At 40.9% G+C, this 18,969-nt stretch overlaps 2 protein-coding genes across 2 annotated transcripts; both read left to right on the top strand.

The window, feature by feature from the left end:
- The first annotated feature begins 825 nt into the window (after positions 1-825).
- Positions 826-5,666, top strand: spra (sepiapterin reductase a). Its single transcript, XM_071906913.2, has 3 exons — positions 826-1,153; positions 2,566-2,856; positions 5,476-5,666. Exons 1-3 carry the CDS (start codon positions 826-828, stop codon positions 5,664-5,666), a joined length of 810 nt encoding a protein of 269 aa, XP_071763014.2.
- A 3,742-nt stretch (positions 5,667-9,408) lies between these two features.
- smyd1a (SET and MYND domain containing 1a) lies at positions 9,409-18,838 on the top strand. The gene is made up of 10 exons (XM_071906907.2): positions 9,409-9,568; positions 12,105-12,281; positions 12,865-13,078; positions 13,184-13,314; positions 14,023-14,061; positions 14,522-14,717; positions 16,651-16,743; positions 17,417-17,580; positions 18,246-18,414; positions 18,504-18,838. Exons 1-10 carry the CDS (start codon positions 9,432-9,434, stop codon positions 18,660-18,662), a joined length of 1,479 nt encoding a protein of 492 aa, XP_071763008.2. The 5' UTR covers positions 9,409-9,431; the 3' UTR covers positions 18,663-18,838.
- The last annotated feature ends 131 nt before the right edge of the window (positions 18,839-18,969 follow it).

Raw genomic sequence — 18,969 nt, 5'->3', positions numbered from 1 at the left:
CATGCACACATGCTCACACACACACACACACACACACACACACACACACACACATATATACACACACACTTTCACACCCACACATCTAGGCCTACATTCATTCACATTTAGTTGGTTTCCTTGTCATTGTATGATTGTCTGTTTTTCTTTTGTTTGTTTTGTTTTCTTCATTTTCTTTTCTTCCTTTTTTTATCATTATTGTCAGATATTGTTTTCATTTTATGGTAATCAGGTGAGATACTATAAGGTTTTTTCTTTTTGCACGTTGCATTTATTTGTTACTATTTTCTTTGTGCGAAATAAATAAAAAAAAATGTTTCTGTTTGTTTCTTTTTGTATCCTTTTGTTCTGTAAGTTTAATGATCTTGGAAGTATTTGAGATGTTCCTTATTTTGTTATGTAGCCTACATTTTCATTGCTTTAAAAACAAACAAACAAACAACGATCTCTATGTGCAGGTTAAGCAAGCTTCCCTTCGCAGTGTTTTGGGGATTTTTGCTGTTTTGGGCGCAGTTTTTTAGTCTGCATTATATTATAGTATTATAGCTATTATAGGCTGTAGCTATATAGTATCATGCCTTGCTCAGGTGGATTGCTTAACACCGGACGTTATTTTGAGTTCATGGGTCCTTTAACGCCGGTTTTAACGTGGTAAAGTGGGTGGAGAGTAAGTCGGGAGGCGTGTCTTCACGGATAAAGCCAGCTCGTGTAGCGGTTGTGTTTAGTCTAATCGATTGGATACAGATTTCCTTTGGATTTCTAACTGTTTGCACAACACGGACTCTGCTCTGGTTTCACTCGCAGGCATCGCAGCCTTTCACCAACATGCAAGCCGACGTGTGTCCCGGGAAAGACCTGGGCCGGGCGCTGTGCATCATCACCGGGGCCTCCAGAGGATTTGGCCGGACGGTATCGAGGGAGATCTCCCGGTTGTTCAAGCCGGGATCGGTGCTCGTCTTGGCGGCCCGCTCCCGCGATGATCTGCGGGCGCTGCAGGCGGACCTGGCCGCGGCGGGGGCGGACGGGACGGGCCTGGTGGTTCAGTGTGTGGTGGCCGATCTGGGGGGGAAGGAAGGGGTGGAGAGTGTCATCAGAGCATCCAAGGAGGCGGCTTCAGTTGATATCGATCACCTGATATTAGTCAACAATGCCGGTAAGAGGGGAAAAGGATACCTGTTGCAGCAGTGGCGCGCGCACACTCTGAAAGGGGCCACGCAGGGACACGGGGGGGGGGTTAATTTCTCCTCCAGGGAGAAATTAAACAAAAACTGATTTACATGTCTTTAACTCTTACACTCCACAAACCAGTAATTCCTTAAAATAACCTTACATTTAATTATTTCATGCAAAATCCCCTTAAAATTAAGTTACTAAGTTATTAATGGAGGAGATCCTATCAAAACCGCCTTAAACAGCCCTTAATGTTTGACTGCTTACTTTCTAATTTAATGTAAGACAGGAACTTTCCATTAATTACTCTTTAATAACCCTGTAAACCTGCACAAAAGGCATGAAAAAACCCTTAATTACTAGTGTCTCCCTTATAAACCCATGATGCTAACCTTACTTTATTAAAGCTGTGTTATGTTTAATGGATAATTATGGACATGGAGAAATTAAGGACATTTCAGGGATAAAACCAAGGGGGTTTGGTTTCGTAGTAGTAGTCCAGTGTAAAAATCTGAGGCATAAAATGAAATGCAATATGAAATTAAACCACTTCAAATCAAATGTATATAGAATCTGAACTTATCAAAGTACATACAGTTTCTTTGTTTAGCAAGGTTCATTTTCCAGAAACTAAGAAAAAAATGTTCCATACAAGATAAGAAAGCACTCAACCAAGTAAGTAGGTCTTTCTAGATTATGTCACTTGGTTTATACAAACTATAGTGTTGGTATTCAGTATACAAACTATAGTGTTGGTATTCAGTATACAAACTATAGTGTTGGTATTCAGTAAATGTCCGTTTTCATCCACAAGTTGCACTGTTCTATCAGTTACAGTCAGTGCCCAACTTTTTTTGCCCTGAAGATTTCCAGGTGAAATTGCATCTGGCTGCTGAAAGTGAAGAGGCATTTTGAGAATCACTTTACTCTACGAACCAGTAATCCCTTAAAATAACCTTTACATTATTCATCCCTTAATTCATGCAAAATCCCCTTAAAATGAGTAAGGGCGTTATTAATGGAGGAGACCCCATCAAAACCTCCTTAAACACCCATTAATCTTGACTCCTTACTTTTTAATTTAATGTAAAATTCAGGGAGACAGGAATCTATGTTATTTTTAATGGATAATTAATGTTTATGTAATGAGAAATGAAGGACATTTCAGGGATAAAATGAAGGGGTTTGGCTTGTTAGTTTGCCATGCTATTTTAAATATTTGCCCCATATTCAGACCAAAAGTAATCATACAGTTAACAGTGTGAAAATCAAGTGAAGTAGTTGTAGGCCTGGGAAGGAGCCAAGGGTCTTATGCTTTCACACAATTATTAGACACACTCAGACTGTCCAACATGCGTCCTGTGTGACCGTAACACCTCCCCTCCCCTCTCCCAGCCTCCCTGGGCGACGTGTCCCGCTACGCCAAGAGCTTCGTCGACATGTCCGAGGTGGACTCCTACTTGTCGCTCAACGTCAGCTCGGCCCTGTGCCTCACCGCCGGCGTGCTGCAGGCGTTCCCGCGGCGCCCGGGCCTGCGCCGCACCATGGTCAACGTCACCTCGCTCTGCGCCCTGCAGCCCTTCCCCTCCTGGGTGCTCTACTGCACCGGCAAGGCCGCCCGCGAGATGATGTTCAGGGTGCTGGCGGAGGAGGAGCCCGACCTCCGGGTGCTGAACTACGCTCCAGGTGGGGGGGGGGGAAATCCTTGAAATACCAGTTTGTGCTCTTTACACCCCAGTCCAAGCAGAACCTGACACTATTGTAGGAAGTGGGTCACTTTCTCCTAATGGATGAAGTGTCTGAGTAAAAGGAGAGGTGCTATAGGATCATCGTTTCAGATAATAATGACATGATCCAAGGTAACTCTCCTAATATGACACTTCTGAAGCCAGTATCACACCACCGAAGAAGACAGAGGGGGAGAATTCCTCTCCTTCAGCCCATGAATGAAAGTGTATTTCCAGAGGAGCTGCGCTAAAGGAAAACTCCACCCTCAGATCCTCTTACACTGTTAGATATCATCAGTTTATGATGTTCAGTGCATTCCATTTTGTGTTGGAATTTACTTTTTCGGTGTATCCACTTTCCCTCACCTGCCTTGTCTTCTTCTACTTAAGTGATTCTCAACCTTTTTCATATCAAGGACCCCTAATTTAGTCCACATTAGGGCCACAGACCCCCATTTGATGAGATTTTGTCTCTCTCAGACCCAAATCTGAGAATATTTTTATTGTCCGATATGGTTTTGTCCAGAATTTCATGACTATCTGTATTGTAGGTAGAGAGATAACAGAGAAACTATGATCAAAACAGTCATTCTTCTACATTCTCTAATTGTGTTAACTTCTTGTAAATGAAACAATGGTGAAGTTTAACAATTCATCAATTTGCTGGGGACCCCCTGGAACCCCCTCAAGGACCCCTGGTGGTCCCCGGACCCCATGTCGAGAACCACTGTTCTACTTGTTATTGATTTCCCACAATGCCACCAGCAAACAGGCGTGAACTTGTTGCATTCAGCTGTGGGTTAGATGGGTAGAGAGCGATAGTGATAGTGATAGTGATGGTAAGAGCAGGTAAGCGAGTTTTTCCGGTTGAGTGAGAGCTCCGCCCCTTATTCAAAACACAACACGTCTTGCGGCTGCATTGCATTGTGGTCTATTGAGGCTGCTGTTGGTGGAGAAACTGCTATCTCTGCTCTCTCTCTCTCTATGATGAATTTTTCCCTGCATGATTGGTTTGCTGATACTAGTGATGTTTTAGATCACTGAAAACACTTTCTGCTATCAAACTCCATTGTAGCTGCAGGAAATATCTTAGTGTGACATAATATTGTCTACGTTTGGCCAGTTATCTACAGGAATAAGAAAAATACACCAACAAACAACATAAGAGTAATGCAAGGTGCATCACCAGTAGCTGTTTTTATGTTTATTTCTAACGTCAGTGGTGAGAATTGTGTCTTACCTATGAAAGCACCTACGGATGAAACAGAGAAAAGTATGAGAAGGTGGAACATGCCTTTTTCATGCTTTTACTTTTTTTTATGCATACTGTATATGCCAATAACTTGACATTTGGCATTCACTATTACCAGTAGGAAACAATTTTGTCTGTCTGCCTTATGCATTTCTGTGTATTTCTGAAATCTGAATGGCTGATTAGTTTTTCTTAGTCTGCCCCAATACATACTCGCCTAGAACAATGATTATCAACCTTTTTTCATATCAAGGACCCCTAATTTAGTCTACATCTACACAGACCCCCATTTGACATTTGGTGAGATTTTGTCTCTCTGACCCAAATCTGACAATATTTTTATTGTCAGATATGATTTTGTCCAGAATTCCATGACTATCTGTATTGTAGGTAGAGAGATAACAGAGAAACTATGATCGAAACAGTCATTCTGCTACATTCATAATGCTGAAGTTTAACAATGGATCAATTTGCTGGAGACCCCCTAGATCCCCCTCAAGGACCCCTGGTGGTCCCCGGGCCCCACGTTGAGAGCCACTGGGCTAGAAGTCTCCTTGATGCCTTATGTCCCATCTTGCATACCTCTGTTTTGGACTAAGTCAACTGGCTGTGGTTATCTTATAAAATTCTTAACACCGTTTTTGAGGATAAGGCGAGGAATGAGGACACACTGGAGGAAAATCGAATCAATATAGACGCCACTTTCTCTCTGACTGACATCATTCTGGCGGCCATCTTAATGTACCTGGACCACTGGAACATTTTGTTTGTTTGTTGTGAAATAAGTCTGTTTTCCTTTCTGTCGTATCATTTATGACACATCAGTCCGTTGACAAATGCTTTTCTACTTCAAGCCCAGTCAATCAAACTTATTGATAAATATAGTTTGCCCGTGTTCAAAATTATATTATGTGTGACTGATATTGGCACCTTAAGTGGAATCATGGTGAAGATGAAAATGGTTGCCTGTTGTGGTAAATGAAACTAAGTTCAAACTTATTTTGTTGGATATACAGTACTGTGCAAAAGTCTTATGGACCCTAGATTTTTATTTTTTATATGAATTTTGTCTCAGATGTTTATTTATTTGTGTTCTGCATTACCGTGTCAGTAGACTGCCCTTATAGGATTTTTTTTTTATATTTAGAAACTTTTTATTTCATTATTTTTGGAAGCATCTTCACTTTACTAGTACTGTAGGTTGCAAATGATATTTTTCACAGTTTAGCACAATATTAGCACTATATTCCATTGCAGCCACTAAAGTGTGTCCTGTGTATGTGTGTGTGTGTGTGTGCGTGTGTATGTGTGTGTGTGTGTACCCAGGGCCTCTAGACACAGCCATGCAGGCGGAGGCCAGATCCAGCACAGCCGACCCCAGCATCAGGCAGTCCTTCTCGGCCATGTTCTCCCAGGGCCAGCTGCTGAGCTGCGAGGCGTCCTGCGCCAAGCTGATGAAGCTGCTGCTGGAGGACGAGTACGCATCCGGAGCCCACCTCGACTTCTACGACCTGTAGGAGGACCGCCAGGATCTGTAGGAACCGGATCAGATTAGTCTTGTTTTAACATTCTCTAGACAGGAGAGAAGACCTCTACGAAATTCATGCAAAATCCGCTTAAAATGAGTTAAGGGAGTTATGAATGAAGGAGACCCCATCAAAACCACCTTAAACACCCCTTAATGTTTGACTGCTTACTTTCTAATTTCATGTAAAATTCAGTCAGACAGGAACTTTCCATTAATAACTCATTAATAACCTGTAAACCTGCACAAAAGGCATATAAAATCCCTTAATTACTAGTGCCTCTGTGAACCAACCCATGAATAAATCCCTTAAAAACCCATGATACTAACCTTACTTTATTAAAGCTATGTTGTCTTTAATGGATAATTAATGTTTATGTAATGGAGAAATGAAAGGGTTTGGTTTCGTAGTCCTAGACAGAAAGATTTTTCAGTGGATCTCACTATTTAAAAATGCTTAATTCAAGATCTATATGTTTGTAATGATTGGAAACTAGAGTTATGATGGGAAAGGTTCATTTCAGTTAATTCAAAATGCAGCGTGAATCTTAATTCCTTTTCAACAAACTCCTTTCTTAGTAGTAACTTTAAAATAAGGCGGCATTAAATGCAACATATTTCAATCAGTCAGGCTTTATGTATATAGTACCATTCTGAAACAAGGTTACAAAGTGCATTACAAGAGATAAAAGAGCAGTAAAAGACCAAACAGTGTCATGGTGCCTTAACTGTCTGTTTGTATGGTGTGTAATGTTTGACTCGTGTATGATGTTGTCTTTTCTGAATTGTTCACATTACTAAACAGTGAATGACACTACTGATGCTGTGCTTAATTGTTTTGACATGTCAGATTTATATATATTCAGTTTTCTTTAATGGAGATGTTCCACTTCATTTTCCACTTAAGGTCCATGTGAAGATTTGTCTGCTCTGTTCAAATGTTTGCTCTTACAGAAACGCTTGTTAAAGATATTTTTCACACATTCCTCCAGAGAATGCTTGCAGCTATTTTTTATACAAACATTATTGGGGAAATTTAGCTTTGTAATGGTTTACCTCAGATTGTTCTCCAAATCAATTTATTTTGTAAGTGTATATTAGAGAAATAAACAAATAAATCCAATTTCTCTGGTTCATTTTGATTTTCTTTTCTGACTTGACTTTAATACATGCTTGTAGTGCATGTTGAATCTGATGAGAATGATCATAATATATAGGTGACACAACAGCAGCAGCTGCTTTACATGTACCAAGCCCTTACGAACCAGCAATCCCTTAAAATAACCTTATATTTTCATAAATTTACATTAATTCACCGCTTAATTTATGCAAAATCCCCTTAAAAATAATTAAGGGAGTTATTAATGGAGGAGTTCCATCGAACTTTTCCATTCATTTCCACTTAATAACCCTGTAAACCTGCACAAAAGGCATGAAAAATCCCTTAATTACTAGTGTCTCTGAGGATCAACCCATGAATAAATCCCGTAAAAACCCATCATACTAACCATACTTTTTTTAAAGCTATATTATTTTTAATGGATAATTAATGTTCATGTAAAGGAGAAATTAAGGACATTTCAGGGAAAAAATGAAGGGGTTTGGTTTCGTAGTGTACTGTCTTTGTTATTTTCTCAAAACCAACTTGCTGTATTCACTCCTGGTCAAATGTCTTGTGTGAGGAGAGAGGATCCACATGTTGTAGTCCAGGAGTTTTGCAATTCTATCAGTGAACTGTCAGGACCAGCAGGACTAATGGGTGTAAATGTAGGCTACTGAAACACAGTCACCAGTTTGTCCTACCTTCACCTTCCCTGAAGCCAACCAAGAACTATGCCATCCCTCCTGACACACACAAGCCTATATTCACACTCGGGTTCCACTGATATGTGTTTTTGAAGCCCAATACAGATACAGATATTTTTGTGCTGATATTTAACGTCATTAAATTTGACTATTTTCATGCCATGTTCAGTGTTTACCCCGGTTTTCTTCTTGTCAGGGGGGAAAAGCCTCTGAAACATCATTTTAGACCATCATGGGACACTGAAACTCTCCACTGAAACTGAAGGCACCACATCTAGTCAATGGTAGGGAGAAGAAGAATTACATTACAAAAACATAATGGGACAACCTCCGTTATATCGGCGGTGGATGCCATGACTGGCTGATATCCAATATTTAATTAAAGGCCAATATCGGCCCGGACTAACCCTAATTCATACAGTTAGGGTTTGTTTTTGCAAAAATTCTTTCACAGTTGCTATAGCCTCTCACCCACCGCTCTTTCCATTCCACCTTCCCTTTCTACCACTTTGTTTGCTGTATCCACTGTATTCGCCTCCTCCTCAGATTGATGTTGTTTTTCTCCGTAATATGAATCATTGTCCATGGAGAAGTGCGTTAAGAATATTTGGTGGGGACTCGAGTCACATGACTTGGACTCCAGTCAGACTCGAATCACAGTTTAAATTGCTTGAGACTTGACTTGACTTGGGTTCTGGTGACTTGGGACTTGACTTTGACTTGTACTCTGATGACTTGAAAAGGTTTCTAAAGTCTTTACTTGAGATCTTGTGTTTGTGTACATGACTTAGATTGAAAGTGATGAGATTTGTTCCAGCAGACGACTGAATTTAAATTCTGTTTTCTGAATTTGTATGGAATGATTGAATTTATTGAAGTTGAAACTGATTATAGAAATCAAACTCATGATGAAGTTTTTATCCTATTAAAACCATATTGCATTGAAAAGTCCTAGATATTTAGTTTTCTTTAAGATATTAAATTGATACTGGACTCTTGATTTGTTCTGACTTGACTTGCTGTTCTACATTTAGACTTGAGACTTGACATTAATGACATGGACTTGACTTGGACTTGACTTGCTGTTCTACATTAGGTTTGGGACTTGACTTGAGACTTGTGCCTCAAGACTTGAGACTGACTTGGGACTCGAGCGATGTTGACCTGGTTACACCTCTGATACTTACATGAACTGAATTCTTGATATGCCAGAGGCCGAATGCTTTGGTGTCAGGATACGGACTGTGCATTCAATGTGCAAGACTTTGCTGTGGTTCTGTGGTTTATCTTTTACTCTTTGGTGCAATATCATGATTTGAATCATACAGCCATCAAGCAGTCAATCATCAATACAGGTTTTCTGAGAGAAAGATAGTAGGAGTGCTTCAGTTTTTGCCACCAAACAACTGACCTTAGAACATGCAGAAGTGATCAGTGTGTTCTGGGATTGACTTTTTGACTTTGAAAGTTGTATAGCCTTTAACTGGGGGGGAGGGGGGGGGGGCTAAGGTGTGAAAACGCACCTATCAGCCTATCGGGGTTACAGTGGGAGGTATAGAGACCATTTCCAATGCACTGTGAAAAAAGATACAGCAGAGAGGGAATGTGTATGTGTGTGAGAGGGAGTTTGAGCAGGTCTGTTTCCTGTCATCTGCCTCTCGCTGTCCTCTGACAGACAGACACAGCTGCCCAGACCAAAATACCCCGGGAGGCCTGAACCAACCCAAACAAGGGGAGGATACCCACCATGGTACCCCTAGACCATCTCTACCCCCCCAATCCCACAGCTCACCCCCCCCCCCCCCACTCAGGGGAGGTGGTACGATCCCTAGAGGGCAAGGCTATTTTTGGGTCAGGCTGAGGAGAGTGGGGGCAGGTGCTATTGAATGTTGGTGAGAATTTAATGATATCTCTCCGGTCGCTGCCTCTGTCGTTCGGTCCGGTCGGTGCTATGACTCTGGGGAACATGGACAACGTCGAGCTGTTCGATGCCGGGAAGAAAGGTCGAGGCCTGAGGGCCACCAAGGAGCTCAGCGCCGGGGAGGTGGTCTTCTCCGAGCCCAGCTTCTCTGCTGTGGTGTTCGACAGGTGAGGAGGCTCTTGGTCGTTGTATAGATGTTTCACTCTTATCTGGTCTTTGCAGGTCTGGCTGACACAATGCCAGTGATGTGTCAGCTGTCCTGTCTACATAAGGCTGAAGACTTCATTGCCTTTATTGATTTTAAATGTCTAGTACTGTGCAAGTCTTAGGCACATGTAAAAATAATGAAATTAAAAGTTTCTAAATGTTAGTTTAGTTTGTTTTAGTTAGTTTTAAAATGGACTATACTGACACACGAATGCAGAAAACAAATAAACACATAAGACAAAATTAATATAAAAAATCTAAGGTGCATAAGACTTTTGCACAGTACTGTATATGTCTATTTCTGTGCTTTGATATTTGTATCATACCTCAGATTATGTGATATTGCTTTCTCTATGCTTTATTTATTTATTGCCAGTTGTTAAACTTTCCATTGCATTATTATGACATAGCAATGGGTAAAATTAATGACAAAGGTCTACCACTTTTGGCGACTATAAGTTGCAGAGCCGACTAGAAAAGATGCAGTATGTTTTCTGCTGTTTTTGGTTCAGCAGTAGGAGAGATTTGTGATGCATGGAGCTGATAAGAATCCATTTCTGTCTGATCTTAAATATATTGATTTAAGATTTGTTTCAACAATATTTTGATGCACATTTGTGTCCCTGTTAATAATATAAAGTCCAGCCCAGGCTCCTGTCTCACCGGCTGTCATGTCTTCAAAATGCTTTTTCCAAAGTGGAATATATTAGAAGTTATTGAGCTGCCATTTTTACATTTTGCACCAAAGGAAGCTCCATATTCTGGTCTTTTCTATAACTTGTGTTTCTCTGGGTGTGAGCTCTGTGGTAAGCCTGGTTTCTATATCAGCTGGAATGCTAGCCACAGATCTGGTAGCTTAGTGTTAGAGCCATATAAGAGCGAGCAGCTACCTTGGCTCAGTGAGGATACACAGCAGGCATGCAGTGGAAGGATCTGCTTAATGTAAGACAGGAGCTGTCCAAAACTCCAGAGAAAAAAGAGCTGCGAGAGAGAGAGAGAGAGAGAGAGAGAGAGAGAGAGTGTGTGTGTGTGTGTGTGTGTATGCTTAGGCAGAGGCTGCACAGATCTTTGCTCATCACAAGCCTGCATGTTCACTTTCCTTTTGGACAGGCTGAGCAGACCCTCCTGAATAAACTGTTTACATACAGAGACACATGCTGCTGTCTGGGGTGAGCTGTCTATTCACTGACAGACTTTGAGTTTTTGTATCTTGTAAGCATTCATTAAAACCGCCGACGTGTGCAAACTGGTAAAAACATGGCTATGAAAGTACCCCAAGAAAATCCCTAGTATCGGCTGCTGCTCTGACTTTGATCTTGCCTATACTTTGGAGATCTGAATTCTCCTTTTTACAGGACATAGCACACCAAGAGAGCTGTGAGAAAAAGGCATGGGAGTATTTTGCAGTATATGAGTATAAACATGCATACTGGCATCAACTTCACTATTTATATTTGTCTAAGAAACACATTTCAAGCATTTAAGCATAAGCCTTTAGATCAAAATGGCTTTAAGAGAATGAAAAACATAGAACATTCAATCAGGTGTGTCCAAACTTCTGACGGACAGTGAGCCTATTGATTAATTGATTGATTGATTGATTCATTGATTTATTGGTCCATTAGGAAATTAATCTTATGACATACAGATGTCAGATAAAAAACACCACCAATAACCTACAATACGACAATACCGACAATACAGTACAGTATTCACACATTCAGGGATGTTTTTGTATTTAATAATATAGATATGCATTATGCATTATAATTGTATTCATTAATATACATGCATGTACATAATTAATTGTTTATATACATACTTCTAGAGAGAGGTCATCATGTTATCCTAATATCAACTCAGAGTAGCCAAGTATGGAACTGCTTTAATACAAGATGTACTGTGGGACAGCAGGAGACCAATATTTATACTGTATATTCAAGGGAAAAGCTAAAGGAAAAGTGACAGATAATAATACATTATCCAAAACTTTAACTCTAAATACATTAACTATTTTTTTAGACTGATCATTGAGGAAATAGTAAAAAGTTTCACTAGGCAAGATGCCAGTCTTATCAGCCTAAATCACAAAGTGGGGCTGCAATAGAGAAGAGCGTCACATCCTCACTTACTGAGACGCTGTAGATTCTCCCTATTTGCCCAAATTAATTTCTGCATGGTGTCGGGTTTGGACACTGGGAAATCTTCTCCACAAATGAAGTGACAATTCGAAACTCAGTGAAATCTAAACAGTCTCCTCAACAGCAGCAGAGAAATCTGGACTCACCGACATTAGATCTTTTCCTCTCTCGTCTCTTTGGTTTCCTTTGGTGTAAAGCGTCACAGAGCAGCTGGAGATGTGCCAGTTCACTGATGACGTCTTCAAAATTCAAACAGTTACCTCTCACTGCCATTGGAACCGCCAACGTGCAAAGTCTCCTAACGCAGCTTTAATGACCGACGTTGACTCTTGACTTTTGCCTGTTTCCTTTCCAGTTTGTCCACTCAGGTGTGCCACAGCTGTTTCCGGCGTCAGGCCAACCTGCACCGCTGTGCCCAGTGTAAGTTCGCCCACTACTGCGACCGGACCTGCCAGACGGCATGCTGGGACGAGCACAAGCAGGAGTGCGGCGCCATCAAGAAGCTTGGCAAGACCCCCAGTGAGAACGTCCGGTAAGGAGGGGGGGGGGGCGAGGAGACAGGAGGTGCACAGACACAAGAGAGAAATGAACTAGGGAGGTTGAGGAAAAAGATTGCGAGGAATCTTTGGTATCATCAGCAGAGCTGGTTTGGTGGCAGTATTCAATATCTTCTATTTGACGAATATCTATCAATATCTATCTATCTGACCATTTTCATGCCAAAAAGAATGTGAACAATTCTAGGTATTCCAGAATTGTATTCTTGTCAGGGTGGAAAAACCTCTGAAACAGCATTTAGACCACCATAACACACTAAAACTCTACTACTATTACTCATAATAAGAATAAGAATAAGAAGAAGAAGAAGAAGAAGAAGAAGAAGAAGAAGAAGAAGAATAACTAGAAAATACATTTCCTGGAGAAATCTGATCAAATGTCGCATTAGGTTCCATCCATTGACAATGAGTGTAGTATTGATGAGTTCTACAACAAATATGTAATCAATCAACCTGCATCATATCCATCATATCAGAGCTGGACCACACTGACTGGAGCAGATCTGAGTCTTTTGACAGTAACGCCTCTCCCACTCCCTCCTCCTTGTCACGTCCCAGCCTGGCGGCTCGTGTGCTGTGGCGTATACAGAAGGACACGGGCATCGTGTCGGACGGCCAGCTGACCTCGGTGGAGCAGCTGCAGGAGCATGTGGCCGACCTGCCCGAAGACGACCTGAAGGAGCTCAAGATGGACGTGCACAACTTCCTCAAGTACTGGCCTCACAGCAGCAGGCAGCACCCCGCTGAGCACATCTCACACATCTTTGGCATTGTATGTATTAAAGTTCTGTTATTGCAGTATTATTCACTAATTCTTCACTAATTACAGCAGCAACCTTGTTCCTCTGTATCTCTACCCCGCTCTCTGTCTCTGTAGATCAGCTGTAATGGCTTCACTCTGAGCGACCAGAGGGGTCTGCAGGCTGTCGGGGTGGGTCTGTTCCCTAACCTGTGTCTGGTGAACCACGACTGCTGGCCCAACTGCACCGTCATCCTCAACCACGGCAGGTAGGTATCTCAGGTACTGCTTCTTTAAAACCACAGCATGGCCCAGTGAGATGGACAACAGCGTGAAAGATGATTGTCTAATCACGTTAGATGTATAAATTAGGGTTCGACCGATGTGGATGTTTTATTTTTTACCATTTTCACATCAACAAATTCCAAGTATTCAGTGTTTCACCCAGTGTTCTTTTCTCATCGGGGTGTAAAAGCTTCTGAAACAGCATTTAGACCATCATGGGACACTAAAGCTCTCCACTGTAACCCAGACTAATGAAATTCACCATTATTGCCCATGAAAAGTCTAAAGCCACCAATGTATTTGCCACTCAGAAACTCCTACTGTCTGTTTACTGAAGGTTTGTCCAGAAGTCATAGGCTTTCTTTGTCAAAAACACATTAAAAACAACTCAGAGACAAACTTCTGCCTTGACTAATGTGATACATCATGTTGAACAATAACTGTATTGTATTTTTTCCTAACATGACTTGACAATCAATCATTGAAAAAATGTAGCAAGAAAATAAAATTTCACTGCAGGTTTTCCAGACAGGGAAAATCTGTCATATCAGTGGACGACACTGACTGGACGATATCTGATATTTAATAAAAGACCGATATCGGCCCCATATAACAGCAAACTCACATATTGGTCTAACCCTAGTACAAATATATAAATGTATTAATTATTTGACTGTCCTCTTTTCTTGCAGCCAGTCTGCTTTGAACCCGGCTCTCCATTCTAAGAGGAGGTGGGTCTTTCTGCCCTTAATTTTATCCCTGAAATGTCCTTCATTTATCATTACATAAACATTAATTATCCATTAAAAATAACATAGCTTTAAAAAAGTAAGGTTAGTATCATGGGTTTATAAGGGATTTATTCATGAGTTGATTCACAGAAAAACTAGTAATTAAGGGATTTTTCATGCCTTTTGTGCCTGTTTACAGAGTTATTAATGGAAACGTCCCTGACTCCCTGAATTTAAGGAGGTTTCGATGGGGTCTCCTCCATTAATAACTCCCTTAACTCATTTTAAGGGGATTTTGCATGAATTAAGAGGTGAATTAATATAAATGTAAGGTTATTTTAAGGGATTACTGGTTCGTTTCATTCGATTCATATCATCTAGATAGTGTAAACTGGCACCAGAATCAGTTCATTATTAGGTCCTGAAAACCAAACCACGTCCTCTTCCCCTCTCCTCCCAGGATCGAGCTTCGCGCCCTGGGGAAAGTGGCGGAGGGTGAGGAGCTGACCGTCGGCTACGTGGATTTCCTCAACCTGTCTGCTGACCGCCAGCGCATTCTGAAGCAGCAGTACCATTTCGACTGCACCTGCCAGCAGTGCAGCCAGCGCAGCAAGGACGACCTGATGATGGCTGCCAAGGAGGGCGAAGGAAACAAAGTGAGGGACGAGAGACATGGGAGTTTTTACGTCCAAAGGGGATTTCAGGGCAAAAGGATAGGAGGTTTTTTAACAAATTTAACAAACAAAACAAGGACAACACCCTGAATCAGTATAAGATCTGTTAGATAGCCTAGTAAATGGTTGATTTGTTATAATGTATGGACTTTGACCACACAGTACCTGGGTCAGCATGACTTTCTCAGAACTCATTGACACATTGTATGTGATGATCAGCCTCATATGGTGAACACAAGCAGCTTTAATCAACACACCTGCATGATGCAACGTTTGTTTCTGTCTTTAATACATCTATAGGCTTAAAGTTTATGGCTTTAGTATCATTTTTATGGTGTTTTTTGTAAACACAAGGCTTGAGTATTTTCTACAGTCATGCTGTAGAAGAGAATCAGATAGAACGGAAACTTCCCGATGCATCCCACTGTAATCTTTGACAAAATTTTGACAATGTTTTCCTAGAAATAGGCATTAATGGGTGGACACAGAATTTGACTCACAGTGTTGAAAAGTTCAACACAGCCGCTAGTGTTATGTTGCCAAACGATGCCCTTAACATGATAGAATCCCAGCTTCCAGAGTCTAATGCATTTTAACAGTTCTAATTTCCAGCACAACAATATAAAAACTGCTATGGTGACCGCTCAAGAATGATAAATAGAAATTCCATTACTCTGTGTGCAGCAGCCTTTACTCAGATATTTGAGGCTGTTTTTGTATTTTTTATTGAACCTTCATTTAACCAGGTTAATAGATTAGGAACCCGCTTTTTCAAGGGAAACCTACGAAGAAAGCAGCATCAAGACAAACACAGAACTTGCAGAACCACAACATACAACAATGTACAACATCAGAATACAGTCACAGTCACATAAAAGACAGAGCAAAGTAAAATGATGTAGAAAATCAAAATAAAATCAAAATCACATCTTTAAAGGCCCCCCAAAGTCCACTAGGCCAATGTTAAACCAGCTTCGCAGGGTCAAACCTGTTTAAATGTTGACTAAAGAAAGCAAAGACAGCTCCTTATTGACTCAAGACCCTTCATTAACAGTAGCAGTGAGTGTGTGTGATGTAATTTATTCCCCTAAATTACTGCCCCATCTTCCAGCTCAGGTTAAAGGTGCTATGTGTAGCATTTTGAACCATCAGTATGTCATTATTAAATGAATTGTGATGTCTTGGTCTAATTAGCATAAACAAATGAGACCATGGTCAAGACGATTGGTCGCCTCTATCTCATGCCAGTGGTTGGTGTAAGTGTTTCTCCAAATTAAGACCACATTTCCCATAAACCCTGTTGCTTCCAGTCAAAAAGAGGATCTCTGCTTCCTTCGGTCAAAGGTTTTCCCTTTGTCTTTAGTGAAGATGATAAAGATGTTGGAAATTATTTTTCTGAAAGCTTTAGCTCTGTTCGCACTGGAAGAACAGCGCCATCTTCCTGTTTTGTGCCGTAAAGCAATCCAGCAGATTTCCCTCCAAAATCCCCTTCCAAAAAAGTCACATGTGAAAACCCACATGTGAATTCAAAGTGCTTGTTGGTTTTCCTACATGAACATGTGAAATTTCCCATTGACATTTTTACCTGTGAATTGTCTCTTTGCATGTCGAATGAAGTTTTCACATGTGAAATGAATATTGACATATCGGCTATATAATGGCAAGTGAAAATGTGAAAAAGTTCACATGTGAACAAAAAAAACACTTCATCTAGACTGAAGTAAAAACTGTCAAGTGATGTCAGAATACAACATAAGAAAATGTGTTCACATGTGAAAACCAACATATCCAGAAAGCACATGTGCTTTAAATTCGCATATGGGTTTTCACATGTGACTTTTTTTGTAAGGAATGGAAATGTGAATTATGAGAATAATTTAATGAATATAATAATATGATTTTTGTTCCCTCTCAGCCCTCTGCCGATCTGGTGAAGGAGGTGACTGCCTTCAGTAAGGAGTGTCTGGAGAAGATTGAGAAGTGCCGCACCGGGGGCAATTTCCATGAGGTACAACTGCCTTCTTTTAACATTTTCAGTGTGTAAGGCTTTATTTTCAGGGTCCACAATTTCCTAATAATTTCCTAGAAAGGAACTGTTAATTTCTTGTTTCCTGGAAAGAACCGTGAAAAGATGTAGTAGTTCTATAGAAAATGTCAGCAGTCTGGTGGAGTTGATAAGATACTGAACATTTCTAAAAGAGTTTCCTGGAAAGAACTGCAAAACTATAAACTATTTACTGGAAAAATAATAGGCAGAGGTCAATCTGGCAACCCAAGTCATTATTTATATAATTATGTAATATAGTTATTTGTTGAATTCCTTCCTCTAATTTCAAATTTTCTATATAACTACTACATAATTTCTACATAAACTCCAGAACAAATTGACGGAACTTACCAACTACCATTAAACTCTTTCTCTATTTTCCCTATAATTAGAACATAATTCCATGGTTCTGTCCAGGAAACTTCCTAAGAAATTAGCAGTTCCTTTATGGGAAATTAATAGGAAATTGCAGACCTGGAAAATAAAGCGTTACCAATTTCTGTTGAATACTGATCTTTCACTATCACCTCAGCAGCTGCTTTTCATCACTTTCTTCTCCCCATTGTCTTTCACTACATTTGCTTCACCTTCTTCTGTCAACTGAGCCTCTTTCTTGTCCTTTTCCCCACTTCAGGTGGTGAAGTTGTGTCGTGAGTGTCTGGAGAAGCAGGACAGCGCCCTGGCTGACACTCATCTCTACAAGCTGCGTGTGCTGAGCATCGCCAGTGAGGTGCTCTCCTACCTGCGGCTCTTCTCCGAGGCGGCAGACTACGCCCGCAAGATGGTGGAGGGATACACGTGAGTAGTGACAGAGCACTTTGTCATGGAGGGATGAAATACGATTGTATAAACTACAGTTCAGCTGATATGTCTTTTTTTTTTAAGTTCAATAAGTTCAATACCAATACAGTTAGACTGATGTCGCTGAGAGTCAATATTGTGTGCCAATATTCAATATCTTTAAATTGGACTATTTTCATGCCATACTTGAAGTGAAAAATTTGTCTTTTTAATTAAAGTGGGTTCCCTTTTCCACAATCAGCCCGTTTTTCTGGAAATAGCAGGAGTGAGCAAATTATACGAAATGGGCATTTGGAAGAAATAAAATAAAATAAAATACCCCCCCCCCCCGAAAGAAAAACAAAAAAAAACGTATCATATCGTATATCGCCATATTTTGGCGGGACAGTATTGCGATATTAAACTTTGGATATCGCTCAAGCCTAATAATTATAAATATCAATGGTAAGTAAACTCAAATAGTAATAAAAATAAATACAATTTCATTGCAGGTGTCACAGACATTGGTCAGGATCATCAGATGACACTGATATCTGATATTTAATAAAAAGCTAATATCAGCCTGATATATCGGTCTAACCCTAGTACAAAGTTGATTTTATATTCCATTTTGGTCCACTAATGATCCGCAAACCTCTCCACTCATTTCCCCCTCTGAACAGGAAGCTGTACCACCCCAACAACGCCCAGCTGGGCATGGCCACCATGCGGGCGGGCGTCACCCACTGGCACGCCGGGCAGATTGAGACGGGCCACGGCATGATCTGCAAGGCCTTCGCCATCCTCATGGTCACCCACGGGCCCAACCATCCCATCACCAGAGACCTGGAGGTACGCTCTGATGAACTTCGGGATTAGTTAAGTTCATATAATGTGGGAACAAGTTGTTTTTTAACTGCATGTATCCTTTGTGTTTCCAGACTATGCGCACGCAGACTGAGGCGGAGCTGCGCATGTTCAAGCAGAACGAGCATGTGTACCACACCATGAGGGAGGCCGCCCTGAAGCACGAGCCCGCCTGCATGATAGACAGCTCCTCCACTGACGAGAAGATCAAGGGCCTCATCCGCAAGCAATAAGCACCTTCAAGACTCATGAAGCCTTGTCCATTTTCTGACTATGTTGTATTGTACATTGACATGTAAATCTGTCCTCTAAAGCACTGCTGTATCTTTCTGACCTGCCAGTTGGTGTGAGCATGCGCTGTATGCTGTTCTGTGTAAAAACCAACATGTGCAGATGTATCACAAGATGTCGCACGTATAATAAAGGTGAAGATGCCACGCGTGTCGTCGTCACTTGCACACAGACGAGAAACAATCCGTAGAACAGACCGTATTTGGATTTTGTTTTTAATTCGAAAAGCAGAGACAAGTCATATGCTCG

The sequence above is a fragment of the Centroberyx gerrardi genome, chromosome 2 (assembly GCF_048128805.1).
Source record: "Centroberyx gerrardi isolate f3 chromosome 2, fCenGer3.hap1.cur.20231027, whole genome shotgun sequence".
In the NCBI taxonomy this organism is placed as follows: Eukaryota; Metazoa; Chordata; class Actinopteri; order Beryciformes; family Berycidae; genus Centroberyx; species Centroberyx gerrardi.
Note: the sequence above shows the minus strand (reverse complement) of the source record. Positions and strands in the feature narration are given on the sequence as shown.

Excerpts from the sequence above, each read along its gene's own strand:
- spra (XM_071906913.2), top strand. The coding sequence starts at position 826 with ATGCAAGCCGACGTGTGTCCCGGGAAAGACCTGGGCCGGGCGCTGTGC. Across the intron at positions 1,154-2,565 it reads GATATTAGTCAACAATGCCG|CCTCCCTGGGCGACGTGTCC; the intron begins GTAAGAGGGGAA and ends CCCCTCTCCCAG. Across the intron at positions 2,857-5,475 it reads GGTGCTGAACTACGCTCCAG|GGCCTCTAGACACAGCCATG; the intron begins GTGGGGGGGGGG and ends GTGTGTACCCAG.
- smyd1a (XM_071906907.2), top strand. The coding sequence starts at position 9,432 with ATGACTCTGGGGAACATGGACAACGTCGAGCTGTTCGATGCCGGGAAG. Across the intron at positions 14,718-16,650 it reads AGGAGGGCGAAGGAAACAAA|CCCTCTGCCGATCTGGTGAA; the intron begins GTGAGGGACGAG and ends GTTCCCTCTCAG. Across the intron at positions 16,744-17,416 it reads CCGGGGGCAATTTCCATGAG|GTGGTGAAGTTGTGTCGTGA; the intron begins GTACAACTGCCT and ends TCCCCACTTCAG.